Source organism: Gambusia affinis, linkage group LG23 (genome assembly GCF_019740435.1).
Source record: "Gambusia affinis linkage group LG23, SWU_Gaff_1.0, whole genome shotgun sequence".
In the NCBI taxonomy this organism is placed as follows: domain Eukaryota; kingdom Metazoa; phylum Chordata; class Actinopteri; order Cyprinodontiformes; family Poeciliidae; genus Gambusia; species Gambusia affinis.
This window is the reverse complement of record NC_057890.1, coordinates 12,060,109-12,083,799: the sequence shown is the minus strand read 5'-3', so window position 1 is coordinate 12,083,799 and position 23,691 is coordinate 12,060,109. Positions and strand designations below refer to the sequence as shown.

General features: G+C 38.6%; 1 protein-coding gene across 2 annotated transcripts; it reads left to right on the top strand.

Moving 5' to 3' along the window:
• The first annotated feature begins 7,307 nt into the window (after window positions 1-7,307).
• Window positions 7,308-23,625, top strand: prmt8b (protein arginine methyltransferase 8b). Of its 2 annotated transcripts, none has more exons than XM_044107690.1 (10): window positions 7,308-7,863; window positions 9,232-9,456; window positions 10,775-10,930; window positions 12,943-13,006; window positions 13,667-13,809; window positions 14,120-14,204; window positions 17,523-17,638; window positions 19,957-20,107; window positions 21,326-21,447; window positions 21,987-23,625. In XM_044107690.1, the coding sequence occupies exons 1-10, from the start codon at window positions 7,795-7,797 to the stop codon at window positions 22,068-22,070; spliced, it is 1,215 nt and encodes a 404-aa protein (XP_043963625.1). In that variant the 5' UTR covers window positions 7,308-7,794; the 3' UTR covers window positions 22,071-23,625. The 2 variants fall into 2 exon arrangements, with proteins under 2 accessions (XP_043963625.1, XP_043963626.1); XM_044107691.1 differs by having other exon boundaries at window positions 14,117-14,204.
• The last annotated feature ends 66 nt before the right edge of the window (window positions 23,626-23,691 follow it).

The following is a 23,691-nucleotide window of genomic DNA, read 5'->3' as shown; positions in this document are numbered from 1 at the left end:
TTGTTTTTACCTTTATTGTGACACAGATTCTTTAATATGAAGGTGTAACTGAAAGACAGCCAGACTGGCAATACTGTGTGAAATCTATTTTTAAATGAGAAGATAAGGCAGAGCTATATAAAGCAATATTTACAGACATAAAAATGAAAAAATGCCTCTATACCAACACCCAGATGATCACCGATTATCATTAATGCAATTATCTTTATTATAAGCAGACTTCCTCTTTTGCCAAAACAGACCCCATGGTAAGTATGTTTTCGCTTCATCTTCCCAGAGAGTAATTCAATATGTAAAATGTTAGGAGTGAACGATGGCCAAAGGCATTTGTGGTTACTTAGCTGGCAACAATCTGTCTGCCAAAACAACATTAGTTGGCAAGAACTGCAATCCATCAGGCTTAAATATTGTTTTCCCCTCAACAAAACCTCATTCAGCCAATGTAAGAAAACAGAAACACAAGATTATTAAGGTTCATTGGTTGGAATTTGGAGCATGTTGGTTTTCATTCTCCACAAATGTGACACAATATAGCAGAGGGAGTTTCCACTGAGGCCAGCTCATTTCTATGAGCAGTCTGTTTCTGCAGGGGTTCGTTAATCACCTCAAGGGCTTTCGTATCTTGCTGATTCTCTAATTCTCTCTACCCAAAAAGCAGGAGAGTTAGAGATAGGGCGTGACTGAGCATGCATGTAAAGCACAAAGTGGTTGAGATCAAAGCAAACATAGCATCCTTCAGTTTGAGCAGACAAGTGAACATAGAACAGAAAATACAACGGTTTAACTGTGGGATTTATTTTTATTTTTATTTTTTTTTTTGGCTTGACTACCTACAGTAGAAACTGCTGCTGTTAAATTCTTTTCTCTTCTTTGGTTTTACTTGCTTCTTGAAGCAAGATTTGTTTTTAAAACTGTCCAGTATGCTTAATGTTTTGCAGTGGCTGACCTCTTGTGGTCAAAATCTCCCGGAAGCAACAGAACATGTCAACCTGACCTAATTAAAAACTGAGCCCCTTTATTTACAAGGGATTATCAAGGCAATTATTTATGCAACATGATCCCAAAGACAAGAAATCCTCAACTGGGAAAACTGACATTGTAAAGAGTTTCTACTGTGCATCCTCTTTGCTACTTTTAATTGACAGAAGAGGAAGAACCGATCCTGAATGAAAATCACGGAATTCCCCGGAGGCTGTTGAAAGTAAATTAGAAAAACCATCCCTGTGAAAGCTTAGAGCAATGCTTCCATCTCAAAGCTCAGCAAAATATACTAAGTACCAAAGAAAAATGTGAACTAAAAGCAATCTGTGTATGGGAATTCACTGTCAGCAGATGGAGCAGAGAAACATGGCACTGCACCAGACAATTTCTCAAAAGAAATGAGAGTTGAGACGAACGGATGCCAGATTTACCATCAGAACTCATAATTGTTCTTTTGGGAGATTGGTTTTTAAGTGTTTTACAAGAGAAAATGTGCAAAATTTTTATCGTTCTCCGAGGACAAAGGGGTTGCTGTGACGTCCCACCTTCTTCTAAAACCTGTGTGAAGACAGTAATTTTATGTGAAGATCTGTTTAGTGGGGTCCCTTAAAATCTGGCGCCAACACATGTGTGCTCGACCGGCTGAGATTAATTCTGACAATCTGATTCACTTTGTCTTGTGAGAGAGAAAGTCAACATTTTTAGTTCTTCAACTCGAACAGCCAATCAAACATTCCCATCACTAATCAAGTTTCCATTTGCATCTGCTTATGGTAGTATGAAAAAAAAAGAAGCATTGACGAGGTGACAACTTGTGCCAAGGTTGAATAAAGTTGAATAAAGTTTAGGCCACACTTACAGCTAAGCCCATCCCAATTATACAGAAAAGGGTAACTCGGAAGGAAAAATTGCAACATCATTTTACCTCAAAGTATAAAACAGCGTTGTCAATTCAACAGGCTCCGATTTGGAGTTTTATGTAGTCAATTTTTTTAATGCTAAGCTGATTTTTTTTATTGCACTATCAAATGCAAAAGCTTTTTGTAAGTGATTTCCCTTGCGTCTCTCGGAAAAGCTGTAAACAATAAATAACTGAACAAATAGTAACTGAAGTATCTTAATAAATTAGATACATTTTTGGGAGCACGGGAAAGAGTTTGCTGCTTTGGTTTATCAAACTGATCAGACATTCAAGAAACTTCTAGTAATTTAGGACTTCTGGTTTCCTCATCACTATCTACATGCCAGGGGAAAGCTTTTCCTGTTCTATTATCGAATTATGTAACTCTACCGAGACATTAACTGGGACCATGTTTTGGTCAGATGGTATTATTGAACTTCTGAAGCAACAAACACTCTTCAGGTTAGTTTAAAGATAAATACATGAAAAACCCTCACATGCCCAGCATTAAGTACAGTAGAGGATATGTTATGCTGTGGGGCGATTTCCCTTCCAAAGGAAGGAAAGCTACTTACACTTAATGTCAATAGAAACTCATTGAAACATTTCAAACACAAATGATTCAGCCCTTGCCAGAAACCTGAAAACGGTTCCAACTGGGTCTTTAAAGACACGTTGATCCAAAAATGTAAATCAAAGCTTTATTAAATGATATTTTATTTTAAAGTTGTCTACACCTGTAAATACATTTAGTTAAATATGAAAAGGTCTAAAGAAAAATCCTTTTCTCCTGTGGCCAGTTCCAACATTTTCTATTGTGCATGAAGATGTCACCATACTTACAGTTTTTGTTCTTAATGGTTTAAAATAAAGCCTGACAGATTATATCCACACTTCCTTTGTCATGTTAACAGCTTTATTAAGCTTGCAAACCAGTCAATAGTAGTGTGCCCACTGCTTTCACTCCTGTGTGCTCCTGCCTCCACACCGGTTTGCGTGTGTGTGCGTGTGTGTGCTGCAAGTGTGAATGCAACGCGTGGGCTGATGTTCTTAAGCTTCGCTGGTAATGAGCCTCACCAATAAGTATGACTAAAACCTGGTTTGATATTGGGTCTTATCTTTCATTGTGAGGATATGAGGCCACTTTTTAAGGCAACATTTCTTTTTTTTTTCCAAGTTGGGAGTCTAACAGAATCTTTGGATGTTATATTGAATGTGTGAGATGAACAGTGTAGATAAAAACAAAAAAAAAATATGTCTTTAAAGTTTTTGTGATCTAAAGAAATAGACTACAAGAAATCCTTACAAAAAGGTTTCAATTTCAGAGATGTAATGACCTGATTACCTAGGTGTGTATATCGTAATACCGAAAACTTTGGTAAAGCGCATTTTGATTTAGTTTCAACGGTGTTTCTGACAGGGGTCTATCAGTATCTTGTTTTAACTAAAATAGTTGATCAAAATGTTATTTTTTCACTGCATAAAAACCTGAGAGATTAACAGGGAGGTGTATGCTTTTGCACAACTTTGTGCTTTCAATAAAGCCTTTATTAGATGAATGTGGCTTTAAATGATGAGAATTTAAAAACTTTTACAAGGTATAACTGGTGTGCGAAAAGTTTAATAAAAGTGCCTCATTGAACCTTGTGGTTCATGGACGTCTTGGAAGGCCACACAATGTTCTTAATGAGGTGGAAAATTGAATTAGAATGATTCAGTCAGTCGAACATGAGGTCGATGGAAGTTGGAGGAGAATATGCTCTGCGATGCAGCGATAGGAGGAATGTGACCTAAAACAGTAACAGTGTAAGACAGAGGGGGAAAAAAATGATTACAGTGAATCACACTGCTTGAAACAAACTCAAAGCCTGCTGCACCTGAAGTCAAACTGTGTTTTGACAGTGTACATCTAAGTGTTGTTCCTGAAAGTCACCTAATGCAGCTTAACTGGAGGCAAAAAGTAGCACAAATATTTTGAATTTTAGCAGGAATACGATTTTTTTTTTTTTGTATAATAAAAATGTTGGGGGTTTTTTTGCTTACAGATTAATAAATGCCTGTGAGGCAGAGCTACGGTTATTTATGTGGTGAACCTTGTCACATTTCATACCAAAAAGCCTGAGGAGTGTTTTACTTTAACATTCCTTTTATTTTGTAGTCTAAACAACAGCGTAATGTTCCAATAGGTGACATTCTTACAACAGATTTGATAAAAGATATTAAATCACTATGTCCTTATATTTTCTGTAAACAATTTTTTTCTTAGTGTACATATGCAAAATCACAACTATATCACCCCATTAAGTGCTGCAAAAAATATTTGCCCTTGTAAATACAAGTTTATTAAAAGATGAATTAAAAGAATAGTGACATAAAGAGGAAAGAAACATTCTAAAAAGAATCCAACTCCCTTGACATCGAGGTAATTCAGTATCCTTACTGACTTGTGACTGATATTGTGACTCCCCAGAAATAAAAGTTGAAACTTAGGAGCAGTCCACCCTTCTTTTTGAATTTTTGCAATTGTATCGTAAAACTCTGCCAGTTTGCCCTAAAATTGTTACATGAAATAATGAAAATTGACAATTCACTCATATTGTTTCACAATATTCTGTGGATTTTGAAAGGACCAACTGTTTGGAGTTTAGTAATAATTGTAAATTGTGAATCTTTGTGGTTTTTATGCACTGATATAATATTTCCTTCATAGTTCTGTGGTACATAAGGTTTAAAATTAGCAGTGAAATTAAGTCAACTACCTACCTTTCACACCTTCTCAACAACAATGGTGCTACTGTCTTTGCATAAATTCCTATTATTCATACTCTCGGCCTGTGCTTGATCATAACAAAGGGTAGAAGTTTGTGTTTTTGTTGGGTCAGTAGAGAAAAAAACATCTCTGATAAAATCTCATATTTCACACTGCCTGGAGAGTGTTAGAGAAGGCCGTGGTGGTAGCTGTTAGAACTAACCCAAACTGTTAGCACAAACAAAGCATTAATTACTAGAGCTAAAATGAAGGAGTTAGGGCATAACAATGATTATCTAAAATTAGAGGGAGGGAAGAAAAACAGCCCTTTTAGGCTGACTTCCTGGCTCACAGGCACTCAAGATTTGAGGTGAATTTAAAAACAAGCAGGGAAATAAACAAAGATAATTCTCACAAGGTGGAGGATAGTGGGAGAAAGAATAAGGCTGATCCATTTAAGTGATAATGGAATTAAAAACACAATTCATATGTTACTGGTCAACAGAAACCTCGCAAATCTCAGCACCCAAAAGCAGCAACGGCCAGGTAGCTTCGGACAAGAGACTTGGAACCAAACCGCTGAACCCAGCGTCGTGGCCACATCCCCTCAGCACAGGTCAGGCCAGGAGCCCGGTCATCCTGGAGCTGAAGCTACAGGCAGCAAAGGCTCCCAACAGCAAGGAGAAGAAGGAGGAAGGAAATTTGGACTTGAGTTTGAGACTTTGACATGACACCGAAGTTGCAAAAATGTAAGACTTCAGACAGAACACACTTGTCATGAGAGTTGATTGTGATACTTGAGTCTGAGTAACGGCTCTTATCTCATGTAATAAAAGACAAAGGCAGTCTGTAGCAGATTAAACTGTTAAATGGTAACTGGTTATAAATATTAAAATATTGAAAGATAGCAACTTAATATTTATCTGGTAATTTAGGTCTTAGGATAAACACATGATTGGATTCCTAACCTACACCAACACAGAGTAAGAGGTGAACTAGATGTCATGGATTTGATGAGAAAATGTTTACTTCATTCATTAGAGACTTGACTCTGACTTGAGACAAAAGATTTGTGACTTTTGCCCCAAAGACTTTGCACTTGGAAAAAAACTTAGTCTTAGGAACCTCTCTGGGGAAACCCCCAAGAGCCCTTAACCAGCGGGGCGTCCATCAGCTCAACTAAAAGTGACTGAAACTTAGAAGCACCAAGGGAGGGAGGGTATAACACCAACCCGTCTGGTGAGATGACCCTTTGAGGACAAAGAGGTCCCCACCAGAACCCAACACAGATCCCATGACCCACAGTTGGCACGATGCATCCTCAAGAGCAATAGATCCCCAGTAATGAATCCATCACTCCACGAAGTGACCCAAGTGTTAACACAATCAACACCACACCAAGGGGGTTCCCCTGTGACACAGCCATGACTCTCAAGGTCATGTCTATGTCATCAGTCTGTACAAATCCCGCACAGAAACAGAATCGTGTGAAAGGTTGAAATGCTGCTATGAATACAGACGTCCCTTTATAAAGTGTATCAAAACTGGGGTTGCAATCAGGGCGTTGGAGACCCCGCTGCTTGCTATCAGGAGTTTGCATAACCCCCGCACCAGTTTGAGTCTGTTGTTTCTGTAACATCACTTTACATATAGTCTGTCACCTCTGGAAAAACATGTCAGTCAGTTTGGCTTAGCTACTTTTGCTTTAAATTGTTATTTAATAAAGACAAAATCTTTGCTCCCTAAATAAGCTTCCATGGACACACGCCTCTAGAGTGTTCACAATACACATAGGGAACTGTTCTCTTGAGTAAGAAACAACTTTTTCTTTTTTTTGTTTGTTCTGACTATAAAGACACCAATTCCTCCCACACTGAGTCCTCCCTCTTTCCTTCTTTATTTACCGGTACATATTTTTAGGCTTATTTATCTAGTAAATACCTTTGCTTGTATTCTTTATGGCTGAAAACAAAACCTTTTAGTTGCTATCAAGTTTAGGATGGGGTCTGCAATCCCGAAAATAGGTTACTTAAGTGGTTATGTTTTGTACATTTGATGTAAATTTATAACACTGAACATTTTTCTTAGCAGGGTTAAAAGTCTTTATTAGTAGGGTCAGTCTTCGATTCCAGCTAAGCAGCTCGAGTCTTGTGCCTTTAGTAATGCTATCAACACAAATAAACTAAAAGCAGAATTCTATTCTCCAGATTGACTAAAACTTAGTATTTTAAAACCCGAACATCATCACTTAGCTCTGATTTATCGTCAGTATTATTTTTCTTGTGGGGAATAATCTCACGGGGTACTATATTTAATCTATCTTCTTGAAAGAAAGAAAGAGAGAGAGAGAGAGAGAGAGAGAGAGAGAGAGAGAGAGAGAGAGAGAGAGAAAGAAAGAAAGAAAGAAAGAAAGAAAGAAAGAAAGAAAGAAAGAAAGAAAGAAAGAGCGACTCTGAGTGACTGAGTCGCAGAGACCTTTAGTTTTCAGAGTGCGTAGGAAGTCTGGCACCGTTTCTTGTTTTGGCATCTTTTTTTCTCTCCTTTCTTTCTTGTCATATCGCACTTCAAAGCGGTTTGAGGTTCCCCAGACGGATTAAGTACACTTAAACAGGAGTTCCCTCTGCGAAAGAAGATGGAAATAGCGCGACTTTTATTATAGGACTTCCAGTTTCTTCGAGGTGCCGTATACGTCGTCAGAAGGAGAGCAGGAGACGTTGAAGGAGTTTTGTTTCTGGGACGTTACTGGATTTTAGGTTGTGGGGTGACACTCTGCATCTTACGGAGCTATGATGATGATGATGATGTTGATGGTGATGATGATGAGTCTCCTGCTGGCATCAAACCTACAACCTTCCAGTCGCAACACGCTGTCTCCAGCCAATAGACACCGAGTCCTCCCACACTGAGTCCTCCCTCTAAAACAACCTGTTTTCACATTCACACTATGGATTAAAGAACATTTCACCACGCGTGAATTCATCGTGTAACTTCATAACTTTTGTATCGATGACGACAGGTTAACCCTATACGATTAGTGTCATGACTTTATTCATCTTTAAAAGCCCTCAGTTTATATGTTCCGAGGCTTTTCATCCTTTTTGACACGTCTTTACTACGATTTAAGGCACTTAAAAGAGTTTAAGCCTAAATCTCGCCGGCTCTCATGGGACTGAGGCATTCGTCGCGGTGTTTGCTGCTACGGCGGAAGATGGCGGAGGCGGACAGCTCGGAGGTAGGGGACCTTGTGGTGTCCTGTACCCGGTTTCTCTCAGATTGCTCTTTTTTTTAAATATATATATACATGTTGTGACAAAATTTTCAGAATGATGTGCATTTTTAGTTTCGGCATTCAGTAATGTACGGCTACATCACTGAATCTGGGCTGATTTTTTTTCAGTGTCCTGCAGATGTTGGCTGAGTCTGCAAGTACATCCGTAGACTCGCGTAACAGCAACGGTAGTGAGCGATATAGTGTGTAGAGAATCTTTTTGCTTTTAGGCGACGATCCGGATGCATGTCCGCTGTCCTTGGTGCTGAAACGGAACCTGCGTCTTTTACCGGCTTGCCCCAGCAGTGTGCAGAATTAGATCGCAGCCATTGCATTTCTAGCACTTTCATACAGGAGTTATTGCTAGAGGGAAAAAAATAGACTCATATTTTTAACATGCATTTTTAAAAGAGGGTTTAATGTGTACAACACGGTCTACGTGTAGCACAGGTGGGACAAAATAATAGCATATAAGGAGTCAAAACTGTGTACAATGAAATAATGCTATAAAATTGATGTGGGCAGATATACTTGTGCTAAAAATGAACATTTTTATCTCGGACTTCCCAGCTTGTATTCTGTTTCATTCATCTCTCATATCGACCTTTTATCTCCCCCTGCAGTATAGTACTAAATGTTTCCAGAAATAAACGATACATATATTGTACATAACAGTAAACAAATATTGAAAATAATCATCAGTGAACATAATGATAGGCAAACCCAAACACAACAACCTACAGCTAAGCAAGATTGTTATTTTAGTCTTTTGTCCTTTTTTTCCCCATTTGACTTTTGTCCTTGAGCTCTGTCAAGTGGGAAATCCCAATCCACAGCAGCTTTAGGATCTTCTACTATGCTGGCATCTTTCACCACTTTCAGTACGTTTAGTACATTTTCTGAGAGACTTTATCTTAGTATAATGCATTATAAATATGTATACCATGCAATGTAATTTTTTTTTATACTACAGAAACATTCACAGTCACTGCTGGATAGGAATATTTTTGAAAACATTGACAAACAATATTTGCCAATATTTTATTTAACCAGAATTGGTCAAATAAATAAATAAATAAATAAAACTAAAAAGTCAGCTAAAATATTTGCCAGTGATGCAGGAGAAAAGCTCCAAGATAGCTGTCCACAGTAAGCCAGCACTGCTACAGTTCATGGTGCTGAGCTTCCGTCAGAGCCTTCATTACATCAACATATTTACAGAACCTCTCTGCTCACTCTCCTGCTCCTGCGGCTGTCCCCTTGCTCTATCTAATATCTAAATTCTGACAGAAACCTAACCAAGCTCATGTCATTCTATTTCTTCGCTCACAGCGGCAACAGCCTGTCAGGTCCCCGCTTTCCCACTCTGCACAGCCCTCCCCTCTGCCGAAACCAGTGCCTACAACCCATCATGTGCCCTGCATTCCTCACACGCCTCATGTAGCAGCGCTCACCACCTGTCCTGGACGAGGCAAGATTGCCAAGTTCATAAGCCCGGAAGAAATGACATCAAGGGACTACTACTTTGACTCCTATGCCCACTTTGGCATCCACGAGGTACGCAGACCAGGCCAACAGCAGGAAGCACAGTGTGATTAGAGTAGAAGAATGACACCAGATTCTTTCTGTTAAACTTTGCCAACGAGTTTCATTGCTTAGAATTGGACTCTCTGACAGCGGGATATGTAAAAACAAACAAAAAATAAAGCCTGTTATTTTAAAACTTCTACTTCCATGAAAAGACTCCCATGTCTTCCACAGGGTCTTGCAAAAAGTTTGTTTGTTTCACTGGGACAAACATAAATCAGGGAGAGATTTTGCAATTGCAAAGTGGGGAGAAAGTGAAACATATTTGCTTTTTTACAGATACAAATCTGAAAAGGGTGCAAAACTAACATTACCTTAAAACAATCACCCCTATCTGGAAGCAAGGTGGTGGCAGTGTCATCCTGTGGGAATGCAACGAATACTCCTGCAAGAGTATATATAGTCTGTGTCTAGAAAACAAACGACTGCATTTTGTCTGCAGAAAACTCAAACTTAAATGACTGCTTTTATGTTTTCTGTAAGCAGAAAATCAAACACCAACTGCCTGATTCACCCATAAAAATGCAGTTCATAATCTTATAATCCAAAACGTTACCTTAAATCCGACAAAAATCTGCGACAATGCACCTGTCCATCTGCCAACTGCTGAGGTATATGCATTAGCAGTGACATGATGAAGAAAATGGAGGGCTGTTGAAATATCTGTCTTGATGGAGCATGTCTCGGTTCACAAAAGAAAGGGCTTTTTCATTATTAACTAGCACGAAAGACCCCCAGAGGCTGCATAATAGTCCATTATCAGCACTCCATAAAAGTGAAAACTTTCTCTGCCTGTCTATCTGCAGTGCACTACAGGGTAAGTAGCCTAACTAATGACCTTGACGTGTGAGGGAAGTATGGTGAGAAAGTTTGGGGACGTATAGACCCCCACCTCCCTTATTTTTTAAATAGTATCCATATTTAGCATGTGGGTCAGCTTTTTCGTGTGCTTGCAGACAAAGAGTGTGTCCTGATTAAAGAGTTCAAAGCAAGATAGGAAAGAAAGTGGGATCTGTGAATGAGCTCAGGGAGATAGACATCAGGCAGTCCCCAAAGGCTTTGTGTTGTACTCCTGCCTATTTCAAGACGCCGTGACTGTCACCAAGGCTTTTGGCCTGGATTCTGTTTGTCTGTCTCCACACACAGAAGCCAATAATGTGCTTATACATGCAAACTTGTGTCTGTATTTGTGAGAATCAAGCTATTCCTTGAGCGTGTCATTGGTTCAGTGTTGAAAAAGCTGTTTGGGTCACATATGTTTTTGTTAACATTATTATCTCCAACACAGGAGATGCTGAAAGACGAGGTGCGGACGCTGACCTACCGCAACGCCATGTACCACAACAAGCATGTGTTCAAGGATAAGATCGTCCTGGACGTTGGCAGCGGCACAGGGATCCTCTCTATGTTTGCTGCCAACGCTGGTGCCAAACACGTGTATGGGGTGAGGCGAATAGATCCACCTACAGTCCACAAATAGATGCCGCAATCCAACACTTACTGCGTTTTTGGTAAATCCCGACAAGGAAGCACGAAACTCAAAACAGCTTCTGAAACTGTTATTGGCCAAGATTCAAAGATCAGTCATCCACATTACTATGTACTGTACTAGTTTACAAGTATATGCAATATTGTATAAAAAACAGGATATACTAGAATACTGTATACATTGTATCTGTTCAATTGCAGCTATTTAAATTAAGCTTTTCATTCAGATTTATCAATCAAATTAGCACAATCAATATAGCACACGTCAGCAACAAAGCAGTTCAAAATGCTGTACATCATAAAAACTGAAAAATACAAAGTCATAAAACACATTTAAATAGCATGTGACATCTTATATACAGTACAGACCAAAAGTTTGGACACCCATCAAAATTGATGATTTACATAGTTCCTCGATGTGCACTGGATTTTATGTGACGTTCCAACACAATGTAGAGGCTAAATATTAAGGGGAAGGTAAATGACAAATTCTCAAATAAAACTAAAAACAAGAATGCGAGAAAAAGTATGCCATGCATTTTGGAGTCATCTTGGAATGATCTAGTGCAACAAACTGCCTTTAATTGTTCCACATTGAGCCATGCAGTGCTCAATGTGATTTTCAAAGCTTGGTTTTGTAGCTTAACCAAGTTTTAAACATTTCTACAACTTAGCCTGTCTGCTATATTCCTTGGGCTTCACGACGCTTTTAGTTCACAGCATACCAACAGGTAGACGTTATTTAGTAATTATGTGACTTCTGCAGGAAATTGACGGTGCTGAATATGATTTTGGGTCATCAAGAGTAATAGGTCATGTGAAATCCCATTGAATTCTGTAATATGACAAAAGGGGGGAGGGGAAAGGCAGCAATATTTCTGTGAGACACTTTAGACGTATTTGCTAAAAATGCAAAAACTATTGGAAAACAAAAAACATCAGCTCTAGAGAAAATAAACTTAATATTGGAACATCAACGTAAGAGTTTGTTTTCCGATGAATTGCTTTTCCGTTTTGAGAGTGAATCTTTCCTAAGACAAAACACCGACTAAATGATCGCAGATGTTTATCATGAAGGGATTCTATCTGAGGCAGACGGTTAGGTACATTTTGTCAGATGCTGCAGGTTTGATTTAGAAACTTCATTACACTTAATGACGGTTACGTCTTGTAGCAGACAGAATATTAGTTTTTAGATGGATTAGAGAAGGTTGATTAAATTCTCCCTTTCAGTATTACAGCAAGAGGCCCATGTAAGCATCACTGTGCTGCTCTGACATGAAGAAATGTGGCGTCCTTCCTGGTGTTTCTATGGATGGATGCTGCCCAAATAAAAGCAAGAACCATTCATATAAATGACAAAATATTAATGTAACTTAGCTCACCTCAAACCAATCTGTGGGGAGTTGCTAAACTAAATCATTTTATATATTTTTTCTCCAGATCAGAGTCACAAGCTTCAGTGTATTTTCTAGAAGTTTTAAGTGTCAAAACACAATATGGTAAACAACAGTGAAGTAGAAGGAAATTTATGAATCCACTTCAATACATGTCTATTTTTTTTTTTTACTAAAGAAGAAAATGGAGTGCATTACCTCTTTATATTGAGATCCCTTTAATCAGGCGCCTCTAAAAAAATCCTCTGCAACTAGTTTGTCAGAAGTGATCCGACAGATAAAATTTGTCTAAATTGGTATGAAAACGCACAAGTTCCTTCGATTGTGTATCAATTTATACTTTATCAACCACTTCAGATTTTAATAAATAAACCAAAGTTTGTGGTTGCAATGCCTACAGAATGTGACGAAGCTAGAGGGGTTCTGCAGAGAGCTCGGCGTCTCCCACTTGTGCATGTCTCATTAAAATATATACCCACGCATTGTGTAAACACTTCAAGAAACATTTGACAGCTTCACGAACAGACTGTTGTTTTATGCCCGGTGTGTGATCTCGCACTTGTTCCTGCAGATCGAATGCTCAAGCATATCTGAATATTCAGAGAAGATTATCAAGTCCAATCACCTACACAACGGTGAGTCAAAGGTGATTTTCCATTTTCCAGTGCTTAGATACCCATCTGTTTGGACTGTGGGACTGTGCAATGGCACTGGGGTTAGAAGGAGCGTGGAAAATCGTTTGCATATTTCCATCATCGTGGTCACGCTCCACAGCATTAGTCACCGTTCTTGATGGTTAACTGGCAGTTTGTCTCCGTTGTCAAATAATCATGGTCTTTGGCATCAATCCTGGCTCCCTCAGAGGGTTTTATTTCCATTGTTAGCCCACCCTGTGCAACGCAGATGGTGGACGGGCAGCAGAAAGGGCAGTTTTGCACCTGAAATATTATGCAAAATTCAGTTGTTACTGTTTAATTGTGACATGCCAACTATTTTGCTTGTGGGAAAAGGATATATTTTTTTTTTAAATCTGAGAAAAACAGTACCAACTCCTCTATTTACAGATTTGATAGCTAGTTTATTACATACTAAAAAAATAAAACACAATTAAAAAATACATATATGGTTTTATAAATACGTAACGCAGGAATCAAAGGCATGAGAAAACAAGACATTAAAACTATTTTACCCCAGGTTACAAACCCAGCACGAATCTCTCTTAATTTGCATTACGGGAATGAAGAAATTTGGGAAGTAATTTATCTCCTGCTGCCTTGTTTCTGTTCACGGTACAGTCATTACCATCTTCAAGGGCAAAGTGGAGGAGGTGGAGCTCCCCGTGGAGAAGGTGGACATCATCGTCTCCGAGTGGATGGGTTACTGTCTCTTCTACGAGTCCATGCTCAACACCGTCATTTTCGCCAGGGACAAGTGGCTGGTAAGACCGCAATCGTGGCGCTGCTTGATGCAAGGCTTTGCATGTTCGCCCACCCGACTGGACAAATGAGGCCTTTGACACATAAGGAGATGAGACGGTGATGAAGTAAAGGGCTTACTGTGTGGTGTGCATGCCCAGATGCTCAGGTTATGCGTGAGTGGTTTAGTTGCTGGCCTCAGGAACAGCTGGAGGCCTTTAAAGCCAGCACATGTGATCCTAGATTACATGCCAGGTGTGCGAACAATGAAAATGACGGATGGCCTTTTGTGTTTCTTCTCTGGATGCCTGAAGTCTGTCTTTTGTGCAGAAGCCTGGAGGCCTGATGTTCCCAGACCGAGCAGCTCTCTATGTGGTGGCCATTGAAGACAGGCAGTATAAGGATTTCAAGATTCATTGTAAGTAATTATTTAGGATTTGCCACCATCTGATAGCTATATGATTGATTCCCAACATTGCTTTGCGAATGAATGACTGTGATGGAGGTGAAGTCAGTGTCGGAGGGAATTGTCTTCACTTTAGGACTCTAAGTCTGAATAAAGAAAAAAATATTGGTCTCTTGGAGCCCAACTCGAGCTTAATCTTTGTCAATCTTACTTACATATTCTGTATTATCGTCTGACAATGAATCAAAACTAAACTTCTCCTCTTTAAAGTCTGTTAAGACTACCAAAACAATTCCTGTATGCTAAATACCAGAATAAGATTTTACATGTAGCAAAATCATTTATTCAAATTCATAAGAGAGAAAACGTCGGGAGCCAGAAGCACTCTAGTCTGCGTTTGCCCAGCCTTTCAAGTTGGGAGACCAAGTAGGATTTTTTTCTTTTGAACTACAATCACCACGTACTAACGTGAGGCACAGTTTCAGGCAAAGCCTCAAACACTCCGTTTCTGTTGTGACATCGTGAGAAAATCAAAAGCAATGCATTGGGAACAGAACTGTGAACGTAGTTCTGGTCATCCTGTGGTCAAGTGTCATACTCATCTGTTTAAACAAATATGCAAAAATACAATTAAAGTCAGATTATCAGCTGCCTGAGAAAGTCACACGAAACTTTTGATATTTCCATGGAAATGACCATGATAAAAGCTAATTCATACTTGCATGTATGTAAGTCTTTGACTTAGAAAGATATAATTATAATAATTTTAAAAATCAAATTTTTCTGGCATTTGGCTAAGAGCTGAAGCCTTGGCATTCGTAAATTTAAGGTTGAATATTTATTTAAATACACATTCATGACATAAGATAAAACCTACAAATAAACAAAATAGAAAACCATGTTAATTAGTATTTGAATCAGTTGAAGAGGTTTTTCTTTTTGTCTTTGTTGCATACATAACTTCTAATACTACATGGCATTCATGTTCTAATCCACATTTAAAACATTTTCTGCCAAGTGTGAACAGGTCCCAAGGTGTGCAGTAATTAGCGAGGCTCAGTGTAGCGAGTACATTTACATTTTAGCCATTGATGGAGTGTTTCATAGTGAAACTATGAGAAAGTACGAAGTTGGAGCTCCAGGTTAACTAGATACTACCTCCATTTTTGTGTTGAAGTATCACTCCTTCATACTACAGTTTTGCATCCCCGTATCTTTTCTTCTGTTCATCTTTTCGTTTTACTTTTTTTTTTTAAAGAACTAGGTCACAAAAATGGTCATATTTCGTATTTACCTAGTAATTAAGGAACTACCTTTACTTACTTATATAGCAGTTTCCACAGATGAAAACAAAGTGCTTTACAGTAACATTCATAAAAAGCAGAGCACAGAATAAACAAAGTTTTAACTGAAAGGGTGAAGATCGTGAACATTGTAATCACCCACAAAGTAAATATGTATGTATGTATTAAACTTGGACTTAAAACTGAGCAGATCTGATTTAAACTAGCTGCCAAATTCTGAACCGATTTTAAGTGGTGAAGGACGATTTTATTGAGTGATGAAAACAACGCGTTGCAGTGATCAATATGGGATCTAATTAACAATGAAGAAGAATTTTCAGATCTGCAGCAGATGTTACGTCCCGATAAGAAAGAGCAAGGAGGCACCTTCACAACTCAAACTCAACTAGAACAAGAGTGTGTTTTTTTTGTTTTTTTCTTTCAGCGTGACTGGAATTAGGTCCCGTCTTTTTATGTAGCAAATAATTGTAAAGGTGTCTATTCAGAACAGATCGCCTGAGGCTCTATGGAGCAAAACAAGGCCACTGTGAGGATTACAGAGGACAAAGTACTTTCACCTAGAAACGTAGGGTTTAAGTCCCATAAGAAGTGTCCTGTTTTTAGCGTCCACTATGCTACGGGTGTGTAGGAAGCTGTTAAGGACATAGAAATAAATATAGGACAGCCGTGTTTCTCACATGAACATGTGATGAACTACATTTTCACTAATAAAAATCCAAAAAGTTATTTTTATCCTTTTTTTTATTGTTCAAAACATAAAACTGAGATTAGTTACACCCACAATTATGAAGATCAATAAAATTTTTTGGGGACAATTAGAATATTGCAAAAGACCAATCAATAAAGGATTTTTAAAATAGAAATGTCCACATGCCATATAATGCATCCACACAGTACTTGGGCAGGGGTTCTTTTGTTCGAGTTACTGCATCAATGCAGCATGGCATGGATGTATTCAGTCTGTGGCTCTGCTGTGATATTAAAGAAAATCAAGTTGCTAAAAAGTAGCCTTTAGATCTACTACATAGTTGTCTCTGGTGTTTCTCGTCTTCCGTTGCTACGATTTGTTCAACTAAGCATGGTTGTTAAAGCTGGTATTTGTACTTTTTGCTTATGTGAGCAGGAGTCGAGTCCTGCAGAGAAATTAAATCCAAATTTCCCTGATTCCAAGTCCCTTTTCATATTCTGAGAAACTGGGTGTTGAGGTTTCATTAACCGCAAGCCATTAACGGAAATAAACATTTAAAATATATAATTTCCACCGAATTTGAATTACATTGTTGAAATGAACAAACAGATATTGATTGCATTTGCAAATTTATACTACCTGGGGTTAGCTAAAAGAAGAAATTCTGTTGTAGATTAGTCCCGAGTTTCCTGCAGAGAGCCCAACTCTGAATGTGCTCAAATACCTGCCGCAGTCAGAGGTCCGGGTTTAAACCTGTGGTCAAGATCAAAGCGCTAATTTTAAAAGGTGCCACTCAGTCTAGCATCGACACTGAATAACTCCTACTGAGTTTTCCATTCACCGCACAGGTGGCCCACTTTTATTACATCTCAAAACATCAAAATCGAGGCGCATTCGTTTCACACTAATCCCAAAAGAATTGAGTCCATCTGAAAGCTTCAGATTTTTATTTTTAGTAGCTACGCGTTGGTGTTGCGTTCCTCAGCCACACGTTCTCAGCGTCTGGCCTCCTGACAAAATAAGGTGGAGTGGAGGGACAGAGGGACTGGGGGAGGGAAAGGTTGTTTGGTGCATTTTCAGTCCAAATTATAATAAAAGCAAGGCTGCCAGACATACTGGAGGAGGCTGGAGCTTATTTTAATGATGTTTTTTTTTTTCCTTTCTTTCTTCACTCTGAGCTTAGACAGTCAGAAAAACTGATCTGGGCGGAAGGCTTTGAGCAGCAACCAGTAGAACTAAGCAATACAAGCATGCATTGAACGTGCAAAAAAATAAATAAATAAAGTGCATCCTGTGGAAATGTGTGTAAGAAATGTGTTGGGGTTTTTTTCTGTGCAGGGTGGGAAAACGTATATGGGTTCGACATGAGCTGCATTCGCAATGTGGCCATCAAAGAACCTCTGGTGGATGTGGTTGATCCGAAGCAGGTGGTGACCAACGCCTGTCTCATAAAGGTAGGAATGTCTATGCAACGCTTCCGAGAAAGAGCTGTTGGGCATATTTTGTTGTCTTTTAAGTCAAATTCTGTCACACGTTGACAAAAGTATAAAAACAACAACACACACACACACACACACACACAAACAACTATTATTCTGGCACACATCCAGGTGGTATGTTTTTTGTGCTCAAATTCTGGAAATTCACCGACAGATATCACTTCCAGCATCTCTGAGTGCTCAATGTCTGCAAAGGCTATTTTCTAGTACATAATGGAGCTTTCTGGCAAGTTGTAATAGGCTGCAGGTCTGTTTCCTTCCTCCAGGATACAACGCTGGCTTGTCTTTCATCTCCCAAATGAAGAGAAGATGAGAGCATTCAGAGAGATTGATAGTTTTTCTGCTGTTGTTTGTCCACTATAGCTTCTATCAAAGCTTCCTCTTTTATTGCCTTCTTTCATCTGCTTTGCACCATCTTGTTTATTTCTTCGATTTGGATTATCCAGTGCTTTTGTTTTCTTAGCCTCTCTGTCTTGCTTCTCAGTTGCTCCTCCAACACTGTCTTTGTTTTTAACCTCTTTCAATCTCCGAATTAAACAGCATTAGGCATCACACAAGTGAATGGGAAGACCTTCCTCCATTTCTCCCCATGTATGATGATGAAACATCACATTAAGTGGCAGTCACTTGGATTAATGGGACTCCCAATTTTTGATTCAAAAAGGTGATGCACCTGCTTGGTTTGAATCTTGGTAGCCTATTAGTTAGTAAGAGCTCATCTGACAACGATCTCTCCCTGTGACTTCTTACACTGCCTTGCAAAAGTAAGTTCACTTTATAACCACACAATTCTTTACAATTAAATAAATCTCAGCTAACAGATCAACACGAGGTGGAAAGAAAATGGGAAATATTTTAAACTTTTATGTCAAACAAAGTATCTTTTATTCCGATACTCCCAAAAACAATCTGACGTAAGGAATTATTAGAAGTCTGTCATATACGATTAGCATAAATCCAGCTGTTCTGTAAAGACCTCAGAGTTTTGTCAGAGAACAAACAGCATCATGCAGACCAAGAATCGTCTCAGACAGCTCAGGGATAAAGTTTCGAAGACCTAAAACTAAAGCCGGATTAGGTCATAAAGCAGCATACTGAGCCTCGGACATCTCACAAAGTACCATTCAATCTATCATTAGAACAGTGATAACTCTGGAGGAGATGCGCAGAAATCAGCGACTAGTTGTGCACCCTGCAAAGTTGACTTTTATTGAAGAGTGGTTCAATGAAAGCAATTTAAGAATGAAAACCTGACATTCCTAAAATCGTATTATTTTGTAAAAAGTGGCTGGCGTTTTAATTGTAAAAGTTGTAGAGACGTGACAAAAGTAGAGCTAAAAGGGGTTCCACAAAGTGTTGAGTCCAAAAATACAGTATATGCACCCACTGTCCAGATATTTCCTTGTCAACGATTTTGAAAACCAATTCTGCTTCTCAATTATGCACCAGCTTTTGTTGGCCCACCACTTTTATTCCCAATTAAATAGTTGAAATGTGCGCTTTAACATGACAAATATGCAGAGAAGTTTAAGTGGTATGAATACTTTTGCAGAGCCCTGTACGTGTAAATTCAGAGCTCAGCCTCATATCTCCCCCATCTCCCACTATCCTAATTTGTGCTGTCAGTCATTCTTCACAGGCTTAAATTACAAAGTCACTCCCATGGCTTTTTTTTTCTCACCTCCCCCATTTTACTGCATAAGATATGGTCCTGGTATTACTGGAGAGGACAAAGGTGTTAAATCACAATCTGTCATGCTGATGTAAAGCTGCTTGGGCGGAATGAACAGGTCTCAGTGTAAAAATCCCTCCGTGTACTTTCATGTAAACCACCTTCTGCGAGGCAACGGAGGGACATAACTGCTCTTTCTCTATTTCGGGCCCGCTGAGATGTGCAGCAAGTTGCAGAAAAGTCAAAGATGTCTCTGAGGCAACGCATCCACAAGGCAGGACTTGATATAACACACAGCCTCAGAAAACCTCCCTCCAGGGAGGACGCCCACACAGCATGTGTAGTGTGAACATGCTTGACTATCCAGCCGTGATTCAACCTGTGGGCTTTCACGCACGCAAATTCGCACATGAACCAAAAATCGTGGTGAATATCGAAGCAGCTCTGGCGTGTACATGCGCTGCATGTGTGAGGGAGGCGGCAAGCGCTGGTGTCTGTGTCCCACTGCTCCAGCATCAACCGAATCGGTTGAAAATGACGGGGACTGACATCTCTGTGGCAGTTTTTAATACGGCAAATATGGTTTGTGTGTGTTTTCAAGGAGGTGGACATCTACACTGTGAAGCCAGAGGACCTGTCCTTCACCTCGGCTTTCTGTCTGCAGATCCAGCGCAACGACTATGTTCACGCTTTGGTCACTTATTTCAATATGGAGTTCACCAAATGTCACAAAAAGACAGGCTTCTCCACTGGTGAGACTGGAACAAAATCATTCTAATATACATTTTTTTCTGTTGGAAATAGAAATGTCATAAAATATAAAGTCTTTATGTGTTAAATATTCCATAAAATTAAACTAACCCATTGATTTATAGAGGACTATCTACAAATCTGGTAAAAATTCTGATTATTTGAACACATTTAAATAATTTTTTTATTCTTATTTAATATATGTGATACTTTTGCAGTTTAGGTCCATCATACACTACCTCTGGAACCCAAAATTATGCGAGATACAATTATTGCACCATTAATTTACCTATTATATTATTTTATTTTTTTGGATTTTTTTTTTCTCATCAGATGAATTCACTCAAATTAAAGACTGGAATTTTCTAAAATTTTTACTGTGAGATTGAATAAATGTAACACATCCTTAACATTTGGTGAATACATTTAATTGCCAAATCAATTGAATTTTTATCTTTTTTTTTTATCAAAAACTAAATATGAAGATGCAAGGGCATTTAAGTATCATTAGCTAAATTACACCAACAAGTTCCCCCACTTCACCAAACCTCCTGTAAAAATAACACAAAGGGAACTTACATCATCTTCCAATCACGTGTTGATTACAGAAACCCCTGGTTTTCAGTTTTATGCGTACTCCTACATGTACGTGATGACGATGTCTTTAGCAGGTTTCAACAGAAATCCTCTACCTGTTACTTTCACATTCCGAACCACCTTGCAGCAGTTTCGCTAATTGCTTTACCTTCTCTGCTCCTGGCCATACTCTGCTGAAGTTACACAAATCAAACTAGTGTTTGTTGCCAGTGGAATCACCACTCAACTCTACGTAAGCCGTTATGTAAGCCTATTTTAATACATTCACGTACCAGTTGCTTACATAATATCGTGTAGAGGAGGTTCTATGTTTGGCTGTGCCTGTTGGGGCTGAGGCAGAGCATCACTGAAGGACTTCTCTCCTCTCCACCTTTATATTTCTCCCACTGGGTGAGTGGATGTCAGCCAGTATGCTTTAAAAAAGAAATCCCATGTATACAAGCCCAAGGCAGTTTAGAGCTTGCCAGAACCAGTGTGCAATTTTTTCTTCCCGTAAGACAATATCCCCTCTCTGTTTCCCTTGCCTTCTTTTAATAAACTAACCAATCAAATTTCTCTCCCCTGTTTTCTTTTCTCATTTATTTATTTATTTTCTGAGTTACATTTTTCTTTTTCTTCCTCAGCTCCAGATGCTCCCAGCACACACTGGAAGCAGACTGTATTTTATTTAGAGGACTACTTAACTGTCAAGAAAGGAGAAGAGATCTTTGGCAGTATCACCGTTAGACCCAATGAAAAGAACGTGGTAAGACTCAAAAGTGCTGATTTTATTGAGATTCTTATGGAATACAACAATAATTTATATACTATTATATAGGACTTATTTGTGGAGTACAAGAACTTGAAGTACTTGCTTTCCACCTCTAGAGATTTAATATTTCTTAGCTCAAGCTCAGTCACATGGGATTAAAGGTCTAATTCAAACAATTTCACTACCGATTCTCATTTGTATTTATGTCCAGACTCTGATTAGGCCCTTCTAAAGCTCTGACATTTCACAATGTACAGACTTTAAAAAGGTTTTCTTTAAGCTTTACCCATCTCGTCAACTCTGACCAGCTTCTTTTATCTCATGAAAACACTCACATTATGATAATAGAAAAATATATATATTCTCCGCTAACATATTCTTTCAATTAATGGCTTGCATAATTTTATGTTAATTGAAAAATGAATGAGTCTAGATGTCATTTAGATCACTGTATTTGAGTCAGCTTCTATGCTTTTACTCGTATGTTGGAGTTTTGCTTTATTTTCAAGTAATTCTGCTTTGCATTTTTGCAGCGCGACCTGGAGTTCACCCTTGAGCTAGATTTTAAAGGACAACTATGTGAAGCTGCCATTTCTCACGACTATAAAATGCGCTAGCAGCAAGCAAAGGCACCGGCGCAGATCCGCCTCGAGACCCCCCTGGACACAACTGGAGGACGAAGGCTGTCCAGGAAGCAGTCCAGCTGATCAGGGTGGGAAGCAAATGGGTGTCTTACTGGATGGCGTCGAGTCTGCATCGACGTGAAGCAACCAGGATGAGAGTAGAACCTTTTCTCAGCAATAGCGCCGTCACAGATAGCCCCGGTCAGAAGTTTACATACAGTCATTATGGAAACACATCATTCGTTTGAATAATCTAAAATATATGGGTCTATGCAAGAAAAACAGCTAATAAAATCTGGGTCTACTCTAAGAAAATTGTTTAAATATTCAGACAAAATGATGCCACAAGTTTGCCACAGTAGTGCTGTTGTTGTTTCTCTGCAACTTGTGATGACACATGCATCCAAATGCTGGATATGTATTTGAACCTGCATGTGTAATTTTGACCCATCGTGGATTACCAGTAAGCAAAATCCACGCTAAACTAGTGGACCAAGGCTTTATTGTTTAAAAATGACAACAAAAAAATTATGTAGCTATCAACACAACCTGTACAAAGATCAGTTCACATAATTTGTTAAAAGCACCAAATGAAAATGACATTAATCCAAAAGACAAACATATGTAAACTTCTGACAGGAGTCGTAAAAACAACTGCATTTCCATTGTTGAATGTAACGCCGTACAAAAACATGACTTTTTCCTCATTCTTAAGAGATTCTTTGATATTTTCTTTTTATGAAACATAAAGCTTTGAAATGATTATTTACTGTGTGCAAATTGGAAACGTCAAACGTGATTTTAGAATCTAACAGAATCTTACTGTGTAAAGAGTCTCTAGGTTTACTGGTCACATCTGTGGTTTCAGATAATAATAAAAGCAAGTAATTTAAACTCAGGGCAAATGTTTCAATTAAGATTAATGGATTGCAACAATGACTGGGAAATTATGTACTTATTGGCCCATTATCCTCAAGTCAACATTACCACATATTTCGTTAATTAAAAACTAACATGGGATGTTGCATTGTCAAAATAATAATGTCAAATTGAACGCAAGAGTAAAACCGAAAAAAATAAGTGAAATATAGAAATTTGTGCCAGGGTAGAAAATTTACTCTTTTTAAAAAAAAAAAAAAATTTAAATACCATAAGCATAGGTGTGATTTGTAAAGTAGGAGACTGGATTTGCATGGGACTCCACAGACAGGCTCTGTTGTTGCGTTGCTTAGAAAGTAAGGTGAGTCATCGTTCCCTGTATGCATCATGTGGGTTTTGGGTTTTGGACTGAGGGGTGGCTGGGGGGGGGGAGCGGGCGTTGGGTATCAATTCCAGAGATATAGAAAATGTTGCTTCACATATTTCTTTTATTGACACCAACCCAGAACAAAATCTGTGTAGGCTTCAGAAAAAAAGCACGATAATGTCTAAGATAACAAAGAAACACTGATGCAATATGTCTTAGGTCATTCTTTTGAAAATGGGAAGACCTATGAAAATTGAAAAAGACACAAAGTTGGATGTGATAATGAATAAAATGTGAAATAACCGTGTGCGGTTTCTCTTTCTGTTTTCTCCCACTGTTTTTTGTTTTTTTTTTAGCAGAAAACAGAAC